We start from the raw sequence: 20,900 nt of genomic DNA on the forward strand, positions 1-20,900 counted from the left end.
AAGTCGGATCGGTGCATCCCTAACTGTAAACTGTAGGGCTGCCCCCTCTTAGTTGATTAGTCAACTAATTCATCGTTTTGGTCTTAGTCGGCTGAGATTTTTTTAGTCGATTAGTCGTTAAAAGCGCTGCTTTTGTGTGATTCTTTGTGGAGAAACGCAGTTTTACAGATCTGTCGATTAAATTAACTAATCGAGTATTAGTCGACTAAGAATTTCTTTCACATTTTGGACTATGTGGTGTTGTTTTTTGAAACACCACTCAAAACTGTCTCAGTCAGGGGTATCTTACCTACAAAAGGGACGTGTGTGCAAGCATCAGGGTCTGCGTGGAGACTTGGTAAGGCCTGACAGTTCGGCAGCAGCGAACTGGGAGTGTGGGACCCAGTGATGGAGCTGAAGAAGCCAGGCTGAGCTGAACTGCTGCTCTCTAGTACCAACCACTCCTTATGGCAGTACAGCTCCTTCACTGCCAGACAGTGTTGTCTGTTTTGTAAAGGAAAAACATCCACGATAGCGTTCTTACATTATTTTTTTTTAAAATGTATCCACTCAATCACTTATTCATGTTCTAACAAAGTGAACAGGTGAAACAAAGAGTACTACCTGCAGACGGGTTTAGGTGCCGGTCCTGACCCCGACGGGTTGCAGTCAGGGAAGGAGGAGTGGCAGAGCAGTGAACGCACCGCGGGTCGACACAGCATACTGAGTCCTTCCAGCTCAGTCCACCAGCTCTGAACCAGGTACTCCTGCATGTCCTCGGGGTCCGAGAGGGACGAGTTAAAGAAAACCAGCAAATCATCTTGCAGAACGTTGCGGCACACGTCTCCACGATACGCACTGCAGTAGCCTGTGACGCCCTTGTATAGTCTATGGGAAGAAAACACACACACAACTATTAGATTTCATTGCTTGACCTGTCACTAAAGGGAGTTTAATTCCTTTGTTGTATATCAATCTTTCTGTCTAGCACGCTGTACTCCATTACTATAGCTACAATGCTTTTGAAGTCTTAAAAAAGGTCCTCCAAAACACAAAGATCATCCAGCTAACAATCCTTCTCTAAGAATTGAAGTCGACTTATTACTGTAAATTGAATAAATAAGCATATTCCAGGAATATATGTTGTATTTGTTTCTGCTTGGCTGCAACCATAGTAGTAGCCTGGACTTCTTAAGTGTCTCATATAGAATCTGGCTCTGCTTATAGCTTAAATATTTACTGACAGGTGTTTGAAGACATTCAATACAGAAAGAGGAGTCATGATGCCACAAGTTGTCAGGCAGAAAGACATTCTAAAGGCCTTTACACACCGGGGGTGTGACGAATAAACGACATGAAAATGCGAAATACTAAGGGGATAAGGAGTAGTAATGTTTGCCATCTTGGTTCAGAATACGGAGCCTCCTTGTTGTTGTTTTATAATCCATATAGATTTAGGCGCAACTCAACCCGTTCCGTACAACGTGATTGGTTGATGCCTTTATTCGCGTTGTGAAAGCTCAGAAAAATCGACCTTATTCCGGAAAAAGGACGTGGCTTTTTTACCGTGTAATATTCACGTCCTGTGTTAACGTATTAAAAAAAACAGCAGTTCAAAAAAATATATTGATGTGCAAAAAAGCCTTTAAGATGAACAGATATATTAAGTATTTTTGTATAGTTAATTGCTATTAACTTGTCTGGCTATAACACTTTTTTCTGGTTTTATTTGTGTGGAAGATAAGCAGGTATGACAATTATTCTGTAAAGAAGACAAGTTCATCCATCCGTTATCTAAACCCCTGCATGCGTTGCAAAGGACTGGAGTCCCGATGACAACGGGTGAGAGATGAGTATATTTTGGACAGGTTAAATACTAATTTGTATTTGCAAGTCAGCATTATCTGAACTAGATCCGGATAACGTCAAGTTAATATGCGCAGGGGTGCCTTAGTATTAGTTGAGGCCCCAGGGCTACGGACATTTTGGAGTCCCTTGACAATATGCCATTGCACCCCCCGTCGATGGACAGCGGCAAATATTAAATGGAGTGCCCTCATAATCAGTAAACAGAATATGAAACTCATCATTATAAGACAATACGTCGACTTTAAGTCGAGAAAAGCTAGGTTATTGAGCCAAGTAGTGCACTGTGCATAGATTTCTCTACTAGGAAAATCTTGGAAAATGCAAATAGGAATGGCTTTATTAACTAGACCAGTTATTAAGTTAGTTAATTTTAATTGAGTTACATACATACACTGGAGGAATTTTCAAGGCAACTTGCAATGCTCCTACCTACAGTATATAGTTACCAGGAGTAGTACTGAAAATGACGATACGTGTTACCAATGTACGTTTAGCCTATAACCCTCAACACACAGGGAAGAAAGTAAACCGTGGCACTGCCCTTGATCTGAAATAATATTGCCTGGAGCCATTTGTAATTTATGTGGACGTTTATTGTGTATTTTACAAAAGAGAAAGAAAAACAGTGAGACATATTGCCTGACTATTGGTCTTTTACTGCTTTGGCTCACACTCAGTGAACTCGTGTGGAGGTGTGTGCACTTAAAAAAAAAGAAAAAAAGAAACGGTCTACATCTGAAATATCTTCTTTAAAATCATCCAGATGTTGATCTCAGAGAAAGGTTGTAGAAGGTTCATATAAAATTACATCCTGTCTGGCTGCCTTTAGATTGAAAAGATCAGTCATACATACATACATACATAAACCTGCCTGCCTGACTCTTTGTGTTCCTGTATATATGTCTGCCTGCTTGTTTTCCAGCTCTTAAGTCTGCTTGTCCTCCAGCATGGACATGATGCACATGTCTGACAGCCTTCACTCCAGTTGTCCCTCTGCCTGTCTGTATAGTGCAACGCTTACAAACTCCAGATGTTGCTGCTGCAGCGGAGTCAAACCATCAAACTTCCCGCTGACCCGTAAATCTATCAACCCCATCATCCCGCCATGTCCACCTTCTCTTTACTTTCTCTCTGTCTCTTTACATCTTATAAATATACGGTCCAGATGTGGTCATGAGTTGGCAAATCATGTAAGATCTAACCATTAAGCCTGCTCCTTTTTGTTTGTCTATGACCTGCATTTCACTGCCTCTTTCTTCATCCTTACATCAGAAATTCTCATCAGGCATCCCAAAGCCAACATTTACGTTTTTTTTCCCTTTTTCTCCTACCTTTCGATCTCTCTCTCTCTCTCTCTCTCTCTCTCTCTCTCTCTCTCTCTCTCTCTCTCTCTCTCTCTCTCTCTCTCTCTCTCTCTCTCTCTCTCTCTCTCTCTCTCTCGCTCGCTCGCTCTCCCTCTCTTACTCCGCAGTTACATAGTCCAGATGTGGTTACTGGGTTTGTGGTGCGGTTCAGCAAAGTTCAAATTCAGCTCCCACCATATGGGTGACTGACAGACAGGCTCCCTCTTAGCATTGCAGGTTTATTGCCAGGGCTAAAATGCATATTGTCTTGAGTAAGACCCAAAGGAAGCAACAGCACTTAGTTTCTTCAAACAAAGAAAGTTATTGTGCCCGTATAAAATACAGTGACGGGCCATGTGCTGTGTCATTTTTATGATTCAAAGTGGTTCAACTGGGCTGAAACACTTTTTTATTAACTCATGAAAAACAGATTGCTATATTGAAAATGTTATATAAACATATATACTTAGCATATTATATTGTACCAGTGCTGTCAAAGTTAACGCGATAATAGCTCGTTAATTTAAATTTGTTTTAATGCCACTAATTTCTTTAACACAACTTGCAATTTTGAGGTTGTAGGTGCCAAACTTGCATCATTAATTTGCAATTAATCGTGATAAACTACGGACAATCACGCGATTAATCACGATTAAATATTTGAATCGAGAGGAGAAACATTGAATGAAACCATTGCACACAAGAGGTAAAGAAATTTAGCACAGAGCATTTCTCTTACCTCCACTCTATGGGGAAGTGACAATATCCAGAGGATGTTGGTTGAAGAAACACAAGTAGGAGTAAAGGGGAGAAGAGAGGAGGAAAAAAGACAAAAATCAGTCTCGGCAGGAAGAGATAACCAACCATGGTGCTTCTCTTACCGACTCATAGGTCGCTGTGAGGGACAACCAGGTTGAGGGACAGTGTGTGTGGTCAGAGAGGAGAGGGATGTGTGTGTTTGTTTTAGGTGACTGTGGTCATGGGGTGTGTGTGGGGGTGAGTGTGGCTGAAGTAGCAACCAAATGGGGGGGACAACAAACAGCTGAAGCCACAGAAAACACAACAAATAGAACTGGCAGCTAACATAACTAAGGTAACACACACAGACGTAAAAGCTACAACTATTGTTTTTCCACTCATCTTGGAGGTACATGTGTCGAACATGAAAAAGGGTCACACCTACCTGCGACAGTGACTTTAGCAGTTGCCTTGACGGTGTTGGCTCCAGCGCTGTGCCTGTTGGAGGCCAGACATGTATACAGAGCCGGCTTATTCACCGTCACTTTAAGAACGGACAGGATCACCTCTCCCGTCAAAGTCTCTTCGACCGATGCACCTGAGATCTGGGGGGGGGGGGGGGGAAGACAGGAAACAAAAAGACAGCAGAAATATGTCATCATGCAAGGACAAATTAAAAATGTACACCATAATTGTATTGCCTTATAAGATTCATTCATTAGACATTTATATTTTTGGACTAGCAGAACGGCCTAAAAACATAACATTGTTCTCATACACCGTTTGTAGCTATACCTACGAAAGGTTAATGCACTGTCATTTGTTTAATATCCAAGTAATGGTGAACCAGGAAGTATAAAGAGCGACAAACGCCACATAGGGAGGAGGTCAGGGTGGATGGGTGGGTCAAAAAACACCGGACTTTCGCCCAGAAGTCAACGTTGATTTATTTTTCAAGTAACTTCTGTACTTAAATTACGCAAATTCCGAAGTAAGGGCAGCATATCTGAAAGCAGACTTTCCATCCTCATTATTTATTGTTGGGACTTGTAGTTGAAGTTGCAGAACATGTTCCATATAATCAGGTGAGAATTTGGTCAGATATCTCAAAATAACAGCGCAGAAATGACCGTTGTCCTCTCTTCATGTCCCAGAATGATTCGCAATATTCAGGTCACAGAGTCTCAGAGCAACAGAACTGAGTTTTACCTTCTGAGATCAAGCAATCCATGTAATCCCACTCCTTACCAGATGGTGGCAGTAATGCAAAACTGAGTTGTCAACAGATTATGAAAATAGAAAACTTCCATCATGACATATAAAAAAAAATGTTGTCTTAAGATTTAATGTGTAAAGTGTTCATACACTGGTTGTATTACAGTCTATATTAGTATATATTAGTGTCATGGGTGTTGAGTTGATAAAATGAAGTGCATACAGTTCACTATGTGTCTGGCATTAATATAAATACCACTTCATTAAAAAAACAAAAATCCCTGGTATTCACACTGGGCAGATGGAACCAGATAAAATGTCTTTGTTGTTTTTAGTTTCTGTATTGACACACAACTCCCTCATATATATAAATGATATATGTGAGGGTCTATGGTGTGTGTGTGTGTGTGTGTGGGTGGGGGGGTGCTGAGGTGCGACTTGTCTATATTTGAAGCTGTGTCTGACACCGCCTCTTTTTGGGACGGGCACGATCCAGGCCCGCTGAAATTAATGACCCCAACGAGCTGCCAGAAAAGCAGCTCACACACTCATTTCAATCGGCTCACAAACACACACACACACATACACACATATTATTTACAAGCATTATGGGCCTGTAATCACATTGTAGCTAGCACCCAAGACTATTAAATACCCAGACATTATGTGGTGTCTGACTGCCCGCAATGGTATGCATAATACATATCTTCTGCCCAGCTGGAATAAAAAGTCCTGTTTAACATTCTTAAGGTGGTCAAGTAGGTAATTCCATATCCATGATTTAAAAAAAAAGAAAAAACTTAAAAATTAGGTATTACTTTTATGAGTTTTCTAGGGGGTTTACAAAGGTGGAGTGGGAGATTGTAGCTACACAAACAAAAAACAAGAGCAGTGATCTTAAAAGAAAAAGGTGTGAGTGCATGACAAAATTAATTACAATCTTGTTTAAGTCTAAATTGAGGATTGTTTCTTTCTTGGTCACATAGGCGGCAACCGGTTCTAAAAAGTGAAGCCAATGCGGAAGTGCCTTAAACTTGCATTCTTTCTAATAGCCGACTCCTCTGGTTGCAAAAAGAAGTCTGATTGTATAGAAGTCTATGAGAAAATGAGCCTACTTCTCACTTGATTTATTACCTCAGTAAACATTGTAAACATGAGTTTATGGTCTCAATCACTAGTTTCAAGTCTTCTTCAATACAGCATGATGTTCATTTAGTAAATTATGATCCCATTTAGAGTCAAATAGACCATAAAGCAGGAGATGCTTTAGGGCGGGGCTACCTTGTGATTGACAGGTCGCTACCACGAGTTGTCCGTGTCTTGTTCAGTGTTCGGTTGTACTTAGCTCCACCCTCTCTTGTCATTTCTGGTTGCAAAAAAACAAAGATGGCGAAGGCCAAAAACCAAGACGGTGGCGGCCAAAATGCCTAATTTGAGGCTTGAAAACCGTAGTGACTATGTCCACTTCTTATACAGTCTATGCTGTTAACTGTTCTCTTGAATACAGCTCTACAGGAGGTGGAGAACTTGCTGTTACATGTTTGCAGTTTCGGAAAGATAAAAACAAAAATATTGTTTGCACTTGTTGTGAGTCACGAATATCACAAAGTCTTCTCCTGGTGTTTCAAAAAGCATTGCATGTGGTATACAACTGCAAGGGGGATTAAAACCAAACCATCCCAATGACTCACATGTTAGAACGTAGTCACTAGATTATTAGATTTAGCACGCATCATAACAACAACTGGACTCTTGGCACGCTCTGTCCCATAATCTGTTTTCAGTTCTGTTGCTTGTTTAAAATATTCATCAGTAGGTACCTTTATATATCCTATGATCTCAATAAACATCAGCCCTCTGTAACAGCTGTATATCCCAGTGAGACCACCTTACATGGCTAGGCTGTCGGCCCATCAAGTCAGCAGTTATACAAACCATTCAACACCTCACTGTACAACCTTATGAACCTCGCTGACTCCCTTAAAAAAGGCGACCCAATTAAAGCTGATAACACAGTGTATTATTGGCTAAATGGAAAGCAATCTCTTCAATCCTCTGTCGCTGTAATGAGAATTCCTTTGCTGTTTATATCACTGATCCCACAGCCAATCTTTGAGGGCATTGACTGTGTGTGTGTGTGTGTGTGTGTGTGTGTGTGTGTGTGTGTGTGTGTGTGTGTGTGTGTGTGTGTAAAGGAGAGAGAGAGACATGCAGGGAGACAGACAGAGCGAGGGATAAGTGGGTAATTTCTTGTATGTTTACAATGCAGTATGTTTGTGTGGATTAGTGTCCTGGTTATGATGTAAATTGTTCCGCTGATCCAGCTTCATGGACGGACAGCAGATAGATAATTAATCAATAACAACATTGTTTTCATACCTGGATTTGTTTCCAAATGTATACTAGTAGGTCACTATATTTCTGCAGTAAATGGTTGTGTCTTTAGCCCTGTGTCTGTTCTTTGGATTTTCCAGCTAGTCAAGTAGCTGTTTGAGTAGACACAGTTAGCGTGTAGGTGTCTTTATGTGCGTCTTTCATCAGACTGCAATGCATGTTGGCTTTCCTGACTATCTACTCTGTTGTCGGAGCATTCCCATTGTGTAAGGATCAGCGGCTGACAATGTGTCACAATGTAAGCTACGTGTTTAAAAATGTCTCTGATGCCGGCTGTGTTGACTGACATCTGAGACAAACTCAACCACTGTGAGGGAGACGACAATATTCCTGGTGAGAGCACAAGCATGTAGGAGGACCATGTAGAAACCCATATTGTTCAAACACTTGCTTGCACACACACAAACACACACTGAACCGGAACACTCACAGTATTCCCATTTTCCAGCCAGGTGATGGTGGGGATCGGATTTCCTGTGGCGTTACACTCCAAGGAAACCTGGCTGCCATACGCTACTCGCTTCTCTTTAGGAACCCGCAGGATTCGTGCTGGAGCTGAACACAAACAACACACAGACACACACAATATGTTGCAACCAAACAATTATACTCCGCTGGTTTGAATTACAGTTTTTTTCAAAGTACATTATGTACATACTGTACTAAGCATAGAAAGTGAAACCACGTTAAAATACATACCCTGCACCTCTATGGTGACGGGCTTTGAAAAGGCCAAACCAAAGCTATTCCTGGCCACACAGCGATACTGTCCTGCATCCTCCTTATGTATGTTATGGATCTTCAGTGCACCATAGTCAAGAATGGTAACACGGTCACTGATCTGGGAGAGATAAGAGACTTTATTTGCTTTGTTTTAAAGATAGAATTGCTTTCTTAACATTTGTATACCATTATTTGTATCTGAATCTATGGGACACAAGCAACCAAGCCAAAAAATAGGGCATTTGGGCTCTTTAATGTCAATACACAGTCTGCACCCATTCCCAGTCCTGCTCAAAATGTGCATACTTTGATGAGCTCATCATCTTTGAGCCAGGTGACATCCGGCTTGGGGTTGCCGAGGGTAACGCAGGGAAGCACTGCTTTGGATTCTATCAGAAGGGTCAGATTGGTAGGATGGCGTTTGATCTGTGGCTCTGATGAAGAGACCGACAAGACAAGAGAGACAAAGATACAATTTTTGCAATTTGTACCATCTTCAAATTCTTAGAAAAAATCTGGACTCAAGATCAAGATTATCTAGACTGCAGCCAGACAACTTTTGGCAGAAAGCAAACATACTCATCTTTAGCTGCAGAGCTCCACAGCTCTTGGCTGCCTCTCCAATGCCGTTGCTGGCGAGGCAGCAGTACTCTCCGTTGTCTGTCTCTCTGACACGAGGGATGCTTAGCAGCTGTCCCTGCTCCCTGGTAATGTACCGGGGGTCATAGTACCTGGTGGGACAAAAAGGAAGGTGTGAAGCAAAGAGTCTGATTGTGAGCAGAAGAGACCAATGGCTTTTTCCATATTTTACTTTTTTAATTGTCTTGAAATGTTTGAGCTTTGGAAATATGCTCGTTAGACAAGCGTCCAAAATGAACCTTATACGGAACAATCCGTGCATATGTGATGTATGTGACTACCAATATTGCTTGCGTTATTTATATTTTATACAAATACCTCTACAAATATTAGCATTGTGATGGCCAAAATAAGCAGCTAATGTTACTAGCATTTTACCAATGCATAAGTTAGAAGCAAATATTACGTACAGGTATTAAATCACTTCTTGCTAATAAATGCTAATATTGTATCATATTATTTCAATGTTAGCCTTGCAATTAGGGGAGTATTATTGATTTCAAATACTGGTATATAATTAGTTAACCTTTTGATGGCCAAAATAAGCAACTAATGTCTCTGAATTTTTATAATATTTGCAGCCCTGTGCTGGCCTAAGTTAGAAGCTAATGGTACAAGTATTAAATCGTTGTTTTGCCTATATGTGAGCCTTGTAAGGCCACATATAGCAGCTATTGTTAATAACTTTTCATCATAAACATTGCATTATGATGGCTAAATTTAGCAGCTATTTAGTCATTTTAAGGTTAGCCTTGTAATGGCAAAGCTTAATAATATACAGCTAATAGCAGTGGCAAAGAGCACCATCTAATAAACTCAAACGTCATCAACAAAAAGACACCACAGTATTACCCACAGAATTTGATTGACAAGTTGTTGATTTTTTATAAGTATTAGGTGACATACCTGAGAAAGAAAGATGCATTTTGCATCATATGTAACCAAAAAACTAAATATAAAACAAGACAAAACACTTTTTTTTTTGTCATAAATTTGGTATATTCCTAATGAACCTGCAAGAGTAGATTCCAAGCTAGATTAGTTTCCGAATGGTGTAGGTTTAGGTGTACACTTACATTATTGGGTGGTTATTTTTGGTCCAGCTGATGTCAGCAGGGGGACGGGACTCCACCTCACAGATGAAGGTGGCGTTGTGATCCAGTAATACATCCAGTGTCTCTAACAAGGTGATGATACGAGGCGCTAGGCGTTGAACATATGAAGAAAACATGAAGACTTTCATTACAACATTAGTAATGCATTGCAGTATTTGGAAAAAGAGACATGTGGAATAAAATTTAACAAAACATATAAGTCTTATTTTCTTAATCCCTATTGCCAAACAGAACATTGATTTTGGACTTTTCGATTTGCTGTGCAATGCAGTACATCTCATAAAAAACATAATCGCTATAATGCACACGTTTTTGTAGCGTGGGAGATGGGGTTGAAAATTGAGCTTGTTGTTTCTTTATAATACATTTCAGTCTCACTGGGGGAAGTGTGTAAACAGCTGCATCTTTTCAGCCAAATTATTTGTCATTCTTGGCATTCCTATTTTAGACTGAGTCATCTGTTTCAGTCACTCAGCGTCCAGCTATGACCGTTGACTAATGGGATCAGATCAGAGGTTTTCGAGGTTTGTTACAGAAGAAGGTTGACCTTGAGGAGAAGCAAAGTCAGTTTGTTGTTGTAATTACTTCTGAAGCATTTGGGATTTTGCAACTTTAAATAAAGTAGGGAGAAAGGGGAGAAGAAGCAGAGGCTTGGAGGGATGAGAAGGAAAGACTTATCTGAGGTTTGGTGGTTTGTTATTTTTGTTTTTATTCAAGCAGAAGTTGAAGCAAGGACAACATTTTAATTTAAGGTTCAATGATAGGCTCCATCCCCAGTGAGCACACTGTTCTCCGCTATCTCGTTTCCACAGATGGTCTTTGTTAAAAAGTATGTGGGGTAAATTACCAGTTCTGTTTACAGAGTATACAAGTTATTAGAACCAACTGTTCTTTTCCATGACATAAACCAGGTGAATCCAGGGCTAAGATGTGATCAATATTTATTTCATCCATATAGTCAGTCACGAAAGGGAGTTGTAGGAAAAAGGAGAAGAGGGGTTATTTTCAGACAAGTGAGTCAAAGGTAAAGTAAAGTGGTCTGATATTTATTTATTTATTTATTTATTACTCTGGGTGAATATATTGAGGAGGATGAAGTAAAAGGGAGAGTAAAAACAAAGAAAAGACATGTTCAAAGGGAAAGTGGATGGAGGAAGATAGTAGCAGCACAGGGGTGAGGCAGCAACTGTTTATATGGATTCAGATCAGAGACTTCAGGCTTGCTTTAAACTTTGTATGAACTAAGGAGAGGAAGAGGGAAAATAGAAAACAGAGGAGAGAAGAGAAGAGAAATGAAAGGAAGATCAGAGAAGAAAGTGAAGAAGAAAAAATAAAGGAGAATAAAGGAAAGGATTAGGGTTTAAAGGACTTTATGCTTGTTTTGTCTCTTGCGAAACAAAGATTTCAAAATAACACAGCTAGAAAAGTTTGACTCACGGACGGGTGACGGAACGAAAGCTACTGTAAATCAAATTGAGACCCTGACACAAGGTTAAACCTCCGTTTTCAACACTGGGATTCAATTTTAGCCAAGGTCAAAGTGAAGTGAAATATTTCACTAGTACCTGCTTTATTAAGTCATTTCATGTATGCAGTCTAAAAATTTATTTTTAGCTATGCAAGCTCTATGGATGGCACCACTAGTCTGTCAGCTATTGGATGGATTGTTAAGGAATTTTGTATGGATGTTCATGTTCCCCAGTGGATGAATCCCAATGACGCCACCAGCAGGTTGACATTTTTGTCTTTTAGTTAAATGTCCTGAGAACTTTTGGATGGATTGTCATGAAATTTGCAGCCCTGCCTACTAAAAATTACGTTCCATACAATGAAACTGCATTGTGAATTAAGTTTTAAGGGAAATGTATTTTGTCACGGACTATGTTTGTTTTCGACCTATCACAAATATGTTTGTAATGATAGTCTGAGGTCGGGGTGGTGGGTGGGTCAATAAACAAAGGACTACTACCACTGTTTGTGTCCCATGTGAAACTAAAAGTCAACGTTCACTTTAATTTACGTCCGTAGCTTAATATTGTAACAAACGTAGTCATTTTAAACCAAACCTTGATGTTTTTTTTTACTAAATCTAACCAAGTAGTTTTATTGCACTTTTTTTTATTTTTGTTTTTCAATTTATAACGTCAACTACATGTTTAAAAGTGTTCAAAACTGCGACCATAATCCAGGAGAAAATACATTTCCCTCGAAAGGTAATTGAGAATTCAGTTTAGTTGGGAACGTAATTTTGCAGGAGACAGGTTTGGAAATTTGGTAGAGATATAAAGAGTTTTCCTCTAGCGCCACCATGAGGTTCACATCTGCACACATTTGATAGACGTTTCACCTATAGCAGCATCATCAGGTCAGAACTTTAATTTATCCAATATTTTTGGTTAGGGCCAAATATTTGCTATAACTATAACGGCATTCCCATAAGTCTAATTAGCAATTTACTATGCTAACATGCTAAACTATACTATATCGTTTTGGGTTGGTTTTTGACTGGATTTGTTACAGAAAGTGTGTTTTCTTCCCAACACCATGTTACTCTTGCTATTGCCAATAGTATGTCTGAACAGATGGACAACATCTGAAGGAACGAAGGTTTCACTGTGGCTCATATTTAGCCACATGACTCATTATTTAGAGCAAACGAGAGCCTCACCGGATTTGACCTTGTGGGAAGTTCTTGTTATGAAAGACTGTTTGGACACCAGAAGTGATGAAACGGTGCTGTTAAGGCCTGCAGAGGAGATCACATCTGGTCTCTACTGTATGGATGGCAAAAAGCTACTTTATCCAAACCAACCGCCTCTCATTATCACTCACAAACCTTCTAGTTTGCTGCACTTTATGTATGTGTAGGTCTAAGAATTAATGTCCTAGTAAAATCCTCAGATATTATGGCCAACAAGTGAGCATTCATGGACAAGTATTAGCCATTTTGTCACAGCTATCATTGTGAACTTATTGCATCTATTAGCTATGCTTTTACAGCATATGGCATTTATGTCTTCATTGATGCCTTTCTCTGCAGTGACCACCGAATAAATCGTTCTCACCCTATCTTTATTCGCATCTTTTCTGTGTTTTATTTCTTCCCGTATTCATTAAATCAACCCTTCCTTTCCCATAATCGAGGCCTTCTGTAGAGCCTGTAACTCATAACATCCTTTGGCATCTTTGGTGTTTGCTTTGATTTGCACTTTATCCTCTAGGTTTTTTCCATACTTTTTAAGCAAATTGTAAACAGCATTCTCTCCGATTCTATCATGCATACCAGATACATGTTTTTTTCTTTTTTTTTACTTGATTCTATCAATGTGGGCAAACAAGAACAAACACAAAAAATAGCATTGTTCTCGTGGCATGTCAGTAGATCAGATGTCTGCAGGGGAGTTCGTCCATTGTTTGTAGTGGTTCAGCTCACGCAGCAGACACCCTCTTCAACCTATCATGCCGCATTTAAAGTGGTTTTGATTCGTCCCGTTAGAACGTATTTTGCAATACTGGCTCGCTGCATAGTTGACTAATTACATGGGTAATTCTAAAATGTTGAAATGTCCACATGGTTCCATGATGCACCCAAAGTGTAATTTTGGCTTATGCTGTCACTTCATTGAACAGAAAAATTGAAAGCTTGAAACTTGAAAGCTCTCTCATTCACGACACCACAGTGAATTCAAGACAGATATAATTCTTTTGCGGGAAACATTAATAATAATCGACATCCATTGTATTCATTTGCTCACACCCATTTCAAATTGAAATCACACAGAGCTAATAAAAGCCAGCAGAACACATGAAAGTCCATCTCAGCTTTGCGCAAATGACCCACGCCTCAAAAACCACAAGAAAGAGCCAGTAATAATAATAATATAGCCTAATAATAATGCAGTTTTACAACTTCCAGAGTTGCTAAATATTCATTTGTAGCCGCAGCTTGTAAAACTGCGCTCAATGAAGTCAGGGCCAAGCCATTAAACTTGATATTAAAGGTGCAGTGTGTCGGATTTGGTGACATCTGGCGGTGAGGTTGCTAATTGCAACCAATTGAAACTTCTCCCCAAGCATGTAGGAGAACTACGGTGGCCGACGCAAAAAGGTGAATGGCCTTATCTAGAGCGAGTGTTTGGTTTGTCCATTCTGGGCTACTGTAGAAACATGACGGCCGGCTCCGTGAGGAGGACTCGCTCCATATGTAGATATAAACAGCTCATTTAAGGTAACGAAAACACAACAATTCATATTTTCAGGTGATTATACACTAAAGAAAACATACTTATTATTATCATATTCCATTTCTGACCCCTAAATGTTACCCAATGTTTTTTTAAAAAGCCATTGCTCATTTTTAAGTTCAGTCTAACAAAAATAAGCAAAGCAAAAATGAAGTTACTCCAAGGGGGTGTGACAAAGCGGCCATATGTGAAGAGTTGGGAAGTGAACTTTTGTGCATTTAAAGGTGTAGTTCAACATTTAAATATTCTTATTTGCTTTCTTTCCTACATCGAGATTAAAGGATAGATATGGTATCTTGGTGAAGTATGAAGCTGGAGCCTGGATGTGTTAAGGGGGAGCCAGGGGGAAAGCTAGCACGACTCCAAAGTTAAAATCAACTGCTGACTAATTAACACATGTCTTTATATATAACCAGTACATTAATAGAAATTTTAAAACGTCAATTTTTTAGAGAGTTTCACTCTCGAACTTCTGTGTTATAGCAAGATATATAAGGCCATATAAGGACAATGAGCACGTTACTGTGGCTGTAGAAATGTACACTCTAATGATGCATTTCACTTTGTATGATGTAAGTGGTAGCTCTAGAAATAATCCCAATGGCTCGGACAATATCTTGGAAAACATTGGCAATAGTTGCTTTTTGAAACAGTGGTACATGTTAAGTGTTTCGTGTAGAGTTATTGACAGGTAAATCATTTTCAACTCCTATGTTCAAGTTATTACTGACAGCATGCCTTAAGTGATTTGGATCAACAAGATAGATGCCGACCACACTCGTTACAGCCTTCTAATCACTGACCGATTACACAAAAGCACAGGTCATCTGCCAAGCTCGACCCTGCACTATGGCAACCCAACCCAGCTATCTACCCTGTCAGAATGTGACAGCATCTACACCACCTGTTTCTCTGAGCCAATCTGCAGCATGCACTCTACATCTGTACTTATAAAACATGTATTGTATGTCAATGGTCTGCTCTGCAGGGCTGTGCATGTGACTGTAAAATTGTGCCAACATTTGATATGGAGCTCGTCTCACATGTCCCGAGGCCACGGCAGGACTTGCAGCCAAGCGGCCCAAAAGATGTCTGTTTTCTTTTTACCAATGCTTTCATGTTTCATGATAGATGAGAGGTTACCATACATATGGTGTCCACTTTACACAACAGGTTCTGATCATGTTTGCTCACAGCAGTGGCAGACAAAAACTAAAAAGGGCACCAGCTGCATGTGGTGGGTCACCTGCGTGTAGAACATTTTCTAGCATGTAGGGCAGCCTTTATCGCACTGCATCAAGTTTTCTCAATTTTAAGGGCACCCTAAAGGGCTCTTCATCACGTTTTCTCTACTGGAGGGGCATCATAGTGGGCTCTTCATCCCGTTTTCTCTATTGGAAGGGCACCCTAGAGGGCTCTTCATCACGTTTTCTCTACTGGAAGGGCACCCTAGAGGGCTCTTCATCACGTTTTCTCTATTGGAAGGGCACCCTAGATGGCTCTTCATCCCGTTTTCTCCACTGGAAGGGCACCCTAGACGGCACTTCATCACGTTTTCTCCACCGGAAGGGCACCCTAGAGGGCACTTCGTCACGTTTTCTCTACTGGAAGGGCACCCTAGAAGGCACTTTATCGTGTTTTATCTACCAAAGGGGTATTGAAGAGCGCACATTTGCTGCAGTTTGTTTCAAACATGGGGACACCAAGGGATAGTCCCCCGTGAGTCCACCAGTGGCCCACAGTACGACTGTGGTGGAGGTGAATCGGTTCCTAAACACATTTACAACAGCCTGCTTAGAGGATATGCCACGGTGTAGGCAGGATATAGATTTAGTCACATTTACACTATAGGCCTATAAACACCTTCTCCTTCTCCCTGCAGGATGTGGTGGAAAACAGGTGATCTCAATGTGTGTGGGGAAATTCCCCCTGCGTTCTCTTTAGGAAAACAGAAGGTAAAAATACAGATGCCAGAATAAAGGATGCTCTCTGTGATATGTCTTTCTTCCTTACCTATTACCACTGTTGACTGTGTTGACCTTTTGTGCAACACATTCAGAGGGAATGTTTTTTTCTTCTTCTGTTTTGGTATATTCTGTTTACATTTTGTGATTATCATTATTAGTATATCTTATTAAGCACAAAACAGCTTCTACATTTCTATTAATTCAATACGGTATAGCCTACAGAATCCACACTGTTTTTATGTGTACAATACCTGAATGTACTTGAGACACTTTTAACAACTTGTGCTAAAAAAGAGACACCCTTAAAAGAGTGCAAGCATATGGAGACCTCACGTACCTCTCTGTATCCCGTAACTTGAGGTGACAAGAACCAGCAGAAGGGCTGAAATGGTTTCCACAACCTTCATCCTGGCTCTAGAATGATGCAACGCCTTTTTGACAGGTTACTGTACAGAATGAGCCGGTGGTTAGATTCCCATGGCAGGTGAAGGAGACGGTCTTGTTGGTTCACTTGGCGTGATTCTTCCCCGTGTGTGCGTCTGCGTGCGTCTTAGCCAGGGCCAGCCATGAGCTCTGTGCTCTACAAGGAACCCAGTTCAGTCACTCTGTGTGTATGTGTGTGTGTGTGTGTGTGTGTTTGTGATGGACAGTGGCAGCTGCTAGCTGTCCTCATGTACAGTCACTCAGGTTTTGTATCTTTGCTCGAAGCTCCCAACGGCTCCAGTGCTGGAGAGTTATCCTCATCCACAGTGATCAACAACTGTGTTTATTTATCGAATTACACAACAAGCTGCATTCAAGGTTTCGCTCTTTAGTGGCGTGCCAGTTGAAATGAGTCACATTTGTGTCAGGAAGCAAACATTACGGAAAACAAATCCAGTTTCCATAAACAAGCTGCACATTTTTTTTGTTGTTGTCACATATGCCCCAATTCTGTTCGTTATCAATCTAGTCCACGTTGCAACATACCGTAATACATACCCTGTAGGCCTATAGGACACAAAGGGGACACAGACATTAAAGCTGCAGAGAATAATCACATCACCCATTAAAGAGAGGTTACCAGATAAGAAAACTTCTGTCAGGATATTGTATACATATACAGTCGGTCACAATACACTGTATCTTCTTTTATCAATAGATAAACAACATCAGCAATACATGTAAAGCATGTAAGTAAGTAAGACTTTATTTATATATAGCATCTTTTAAACCACACCGTTACAAAGTGCTTCACACACAAATGAAACATCGAACAATGAGAGAAAGCAAAGAATAATTACAATTAAGGCTGTCAAAGTTAACGCGATAATAACTTGTTAACTAGGCAAATTTGTTTTAAATTTGTATTAACGCAACTTGCAATTTTTAGGTTGTAGCGGGCTCTGTTTTAAAGCTGTAGTGAAGATACTGGTATCATATAAAACTAGAAAACCTAAGGAATCCATTGGTACTAACCATGTCATGCTATAGTTTCTGACCTCAAGATATGTGTCTCCCCTTTACAGACATGCCCTTTGAATAAAGAAATCATATTTGTCCACTCCCATGTTGATACGAGTATTAGATACTTGACAAATCTTCCTTTAAGGTACATTTTGAACAGATAAAAAATGTGACTAACTATGGACAATCATGCGATTAATTGCGATTAAATATTTTAATCGATCGACAGCCCTTATTACAATATAAAACACAGAACAATGAGAGACAGACCAAACTAAAACGAAGAAAAACATATGTGTTGTAATATATAGGACACCCGTACACATTATACTTTTTTCTTTTTTTTTTACAAACAAATGTTCACACAGGCATGCTCCCACTCGCCACTTAACATGTATTTACTGTTACGTTTTCACACACACACACACACACACACAGAGACCAGGAGGCAGCCTTTGTGTCCACCTGTTGCCTGCCAGCCTGTATGTCCTGTTTTATTTTAGGAAAGGAATGGCATTTCAGTTCATTTGCTCCTCATCCTTTCTGCTTTGGATGGGGTCAACTATTGTACTCTCTCAGTAAGTAACAGTTACACATTGTTATTGAGGATAAACTGTAGTCATACAGTCAATACAGTAATAAATAACTGTTGCCTTATCAAAAGTTAATGTGATGTAGGTATGACTGTTGTTTCAAATCTTTAAAGCTACAGTTTGAGGCTTCGATCTTATATTTGTTGGACATCTGTTGTGATGGTGAGCATGCCATAAACGTTCTCACCATCACAAAACTAAGGTTGGAGATTTAGTTTCTTGTTTTTCTTTTAACATCCCTTCCTTTTTATCCTTATTATATTGTATATTTGTTTAACTCTCATCTCCTTCCATCTTCATGTCTTAGATAAAACAACTCGCATATGTGCTATATGCTGTAGAGCAGGCTGTAATGATTTTAGCAGTTCTTTCATTGATGACAGTGCTCACCACTAGGTGATGCTGTCATTCAGGGTATAGGAGTTTTTTTTCTAATAAAGGCAACACCCCACTGAAGTATCTCAGACACATCCAAGTAACCATTACCAGACCAAAAGGAAAAAACACATTCAGTATCAGTGTCATACTACTGCTTTGCCAGGGACCACTTACTCAGCAGTATATAATCCTGGAACACTTGTGTACTGATACTCTGACTCCCTCTGCTGACACAGAAATGAACTGAATCACAACAGAAAAGTGAGTCCGGTGTAAACAAAGTTTTCCTAAATTGTTTTAAAAGTTTTTTTCTTCACAAATTGGACCCTGCCTGTGTCGCATTCCTGTATCTACTGTTGGCACAGGGGAGCTAACAGCTAAAGAGCTCCACCAGGCTTCTGCCCAAAGTGTTTGCATTGCATGCATCCAGTCATCCTGTATGTTATTTAAATGTGGAGCATTGAATTACACTGTTTATCTCAAGACAGTTGAACTAAACAGCTGTTTTCTCTTGAGAGCGCATAAACACTCAGGCATGGTTACACTTAGAAAGTCACATTTGACCCTGGTATTCTTACTAACACCAGGACAAACTTTTACTTTTCTTTCATCTTTCAAAGCTGCATGCTTCAGGGTGAAACCGGTGTAGAAAGTAAATCTACTCTGTGGTTAGATTACATATTGGGACCATTCTCTACTAAAGTCCCCCTCATCAAGAAACTGAAAACCCATCTGTCCCATCGGAGCTGCTCTGCAATCCACATTTTTGTCCCCGAGAGGGAAGAAAGAGAAAAGAGTGAAGCAGATTATCTTTACCATGTGATAAACATCAGCACATGTCTGTTCTTTATGCTAGTACTAATTATACATTTATTTATGCAGCACTTTTCCTAAAGAAGTTACATTGGGCTTTACAAAAAACATGACACAAACGGAGGTATCTTAAATAATTTAGATGAAATTTACAGAAGAAATACAGTAAAAGTACAGAATAAAACCATTCCAGAGAATGCGATTCTAAAATAATGTGTTTTAGGAGGGATTTAAATGAAGATATAGAGCTAACTTGCCTGATCTCATTTCCTCTTTATTGCCTAAACCTAAGGAAGTTTTTTCCCGTGAAGACAGAAGTTTATTTTGAAAAGACTGTATACATGTAACAAGCGGAAATTGAGAATTGCATGAGAATACGTTGCAGAAATATAAACAGGAGCTAATCCCATACATGCCGTATATAGGTGATCATTAAAATAGTACAGTGCTTTGCAGATAAAAGGAAAATGAAATGTTCCAAAGATGTAGGAAGCAGGATTGGACATGACACCAACATTTCTACAATGACGCTTAAGGTTTGACAACAAGGTCCCTGATTGTGACAACATTTTTTGCAAGATTGCTTGCAACACCTGTCCTGGTTGTCCTGATTGGGCATTATGGAGTGTTTGCTCTCCACTTAACAATCAGCGTCATGACTGGGGTGCCTTTGCTTGAACCCAATTACTATGTGTATTGGATGTCTGTCCTCAGAAAGCCCTCCTGGATTATTGTTCTCTTTATTCTACTGTTTGAACCCGCAGCTGTCATCTGATAGGACCAGCTGCATGCTGTCTATTCTTCAGTGCTACTACTGGTGGCCTCCCAGTTTCAGAGAGGCGTCTTTAGTTTGCAAAGATTTGATGATTGTAGTCTAGGTTGTCTAGATGTCTAGGCTTTATGTTTCTGCATCATTTCAGTGACTACATTTCAGTATGACCTGCTACACATGCGAACACAAAATTGCAATCCATAGATTGTTACATTTTAATTTGCTTGGGGAGCTTCATTTATCTATAAATCCTGCACGTTGTATGTATTGTTTATAGACATGTATACATGCATATACTGTACATAACCACCCACTTCATGTATATAAAGTAATCTAATACTTTACCCATTCAATATTTATTCCTTTGCATTATTTTTATTTGTTTACAATCTACAAAACACTTGACTTATATATAGACATTGTATGTTGTTGGTCATTGTTACTTTTTATATGTATTTATATATACATTAGGGCTGTCAAAGTTAACGGAATTTTGTTTTAATGCACTAACACAACTAGCAATTTTGAAGGTTGTAGCGGGCTCAGTTTTAAAGCTAGAGTTAAGATACTGGCATCACACGAAACTAGAAAAACCTAAGGAATCCATTGGTACCAACCATGTCATACTAGCATGTTGCGGCAGGGCAAGGGGGCTAAATAATGCTCCAAAGT

General features: G+C 39.8%; 1 protein-coding gene across 1 annotated transcript in view; it reads right to left on the reverse strand.

Moving 5' to 3' along the window:
- Positions 1-16,819, reverse strand: part of musk (muscle, skeletal, receptor tyrosine kinase) — a 34,156-nt gene extending 17,337 nt beyond the window's left edge. The window contains exons 1-10 of the mRNA XM_074617816.1: positions 16,564-16,819; positions 9,977-10,103; positions 8,841-8,992; positions 8,568-8,695; positions 8,238-8,379; positions 7,969-8,093; positions 4,375-4,534; positions 3,931-3,937; positions 604-867; positions 290-483 (exon numbers count right to left, since the gene is read on the reverse strand). Coding sequence (XP_074473917.1) covers positions 290-483; positions 604-867; positions 3,931-3,937; positions 4,375-4,534; positions 7,969-8,093; positions 8,238-8,379; positions 8,568-8,695; positions 8,841-8,992; positions 9,977-10,103; positions 16,564-16,633 — 1,369 coding nt within the window. The 5' untranslated portion in view covers positions 16,634-16,819. The remainder of the gene's footprint in view (positions 1-289; positions 484-603; positions 868-3,930; positions 3,938-4,374; positions 4,535-7,968; positions 8,094-8,237; positions 8,380-8,567; positions 8,696-8,840; positions 8,993-9,976; positions 10,104-16,563) is intronic.
- Positions 16,820-20,900: the final 4,081 nt, after the last annotated feature.

The sequence above is a fragment of the Sebastes fasciatus genome, chromosome 19 (assembly GCF_043250625.1).
Source record: "Sebastes fasciatus isolate fSebFas1 chromosome 19, fSebFas1.pri, whole genome shotgun sequence".
Classification (NCBI taxonomy): domain Eukaryota; kingdom Metazoa; phylum Chordata; class Actinopteri; order Perciformes; family Sebastidae; genus Sebastes; species Sebastes fasciatus.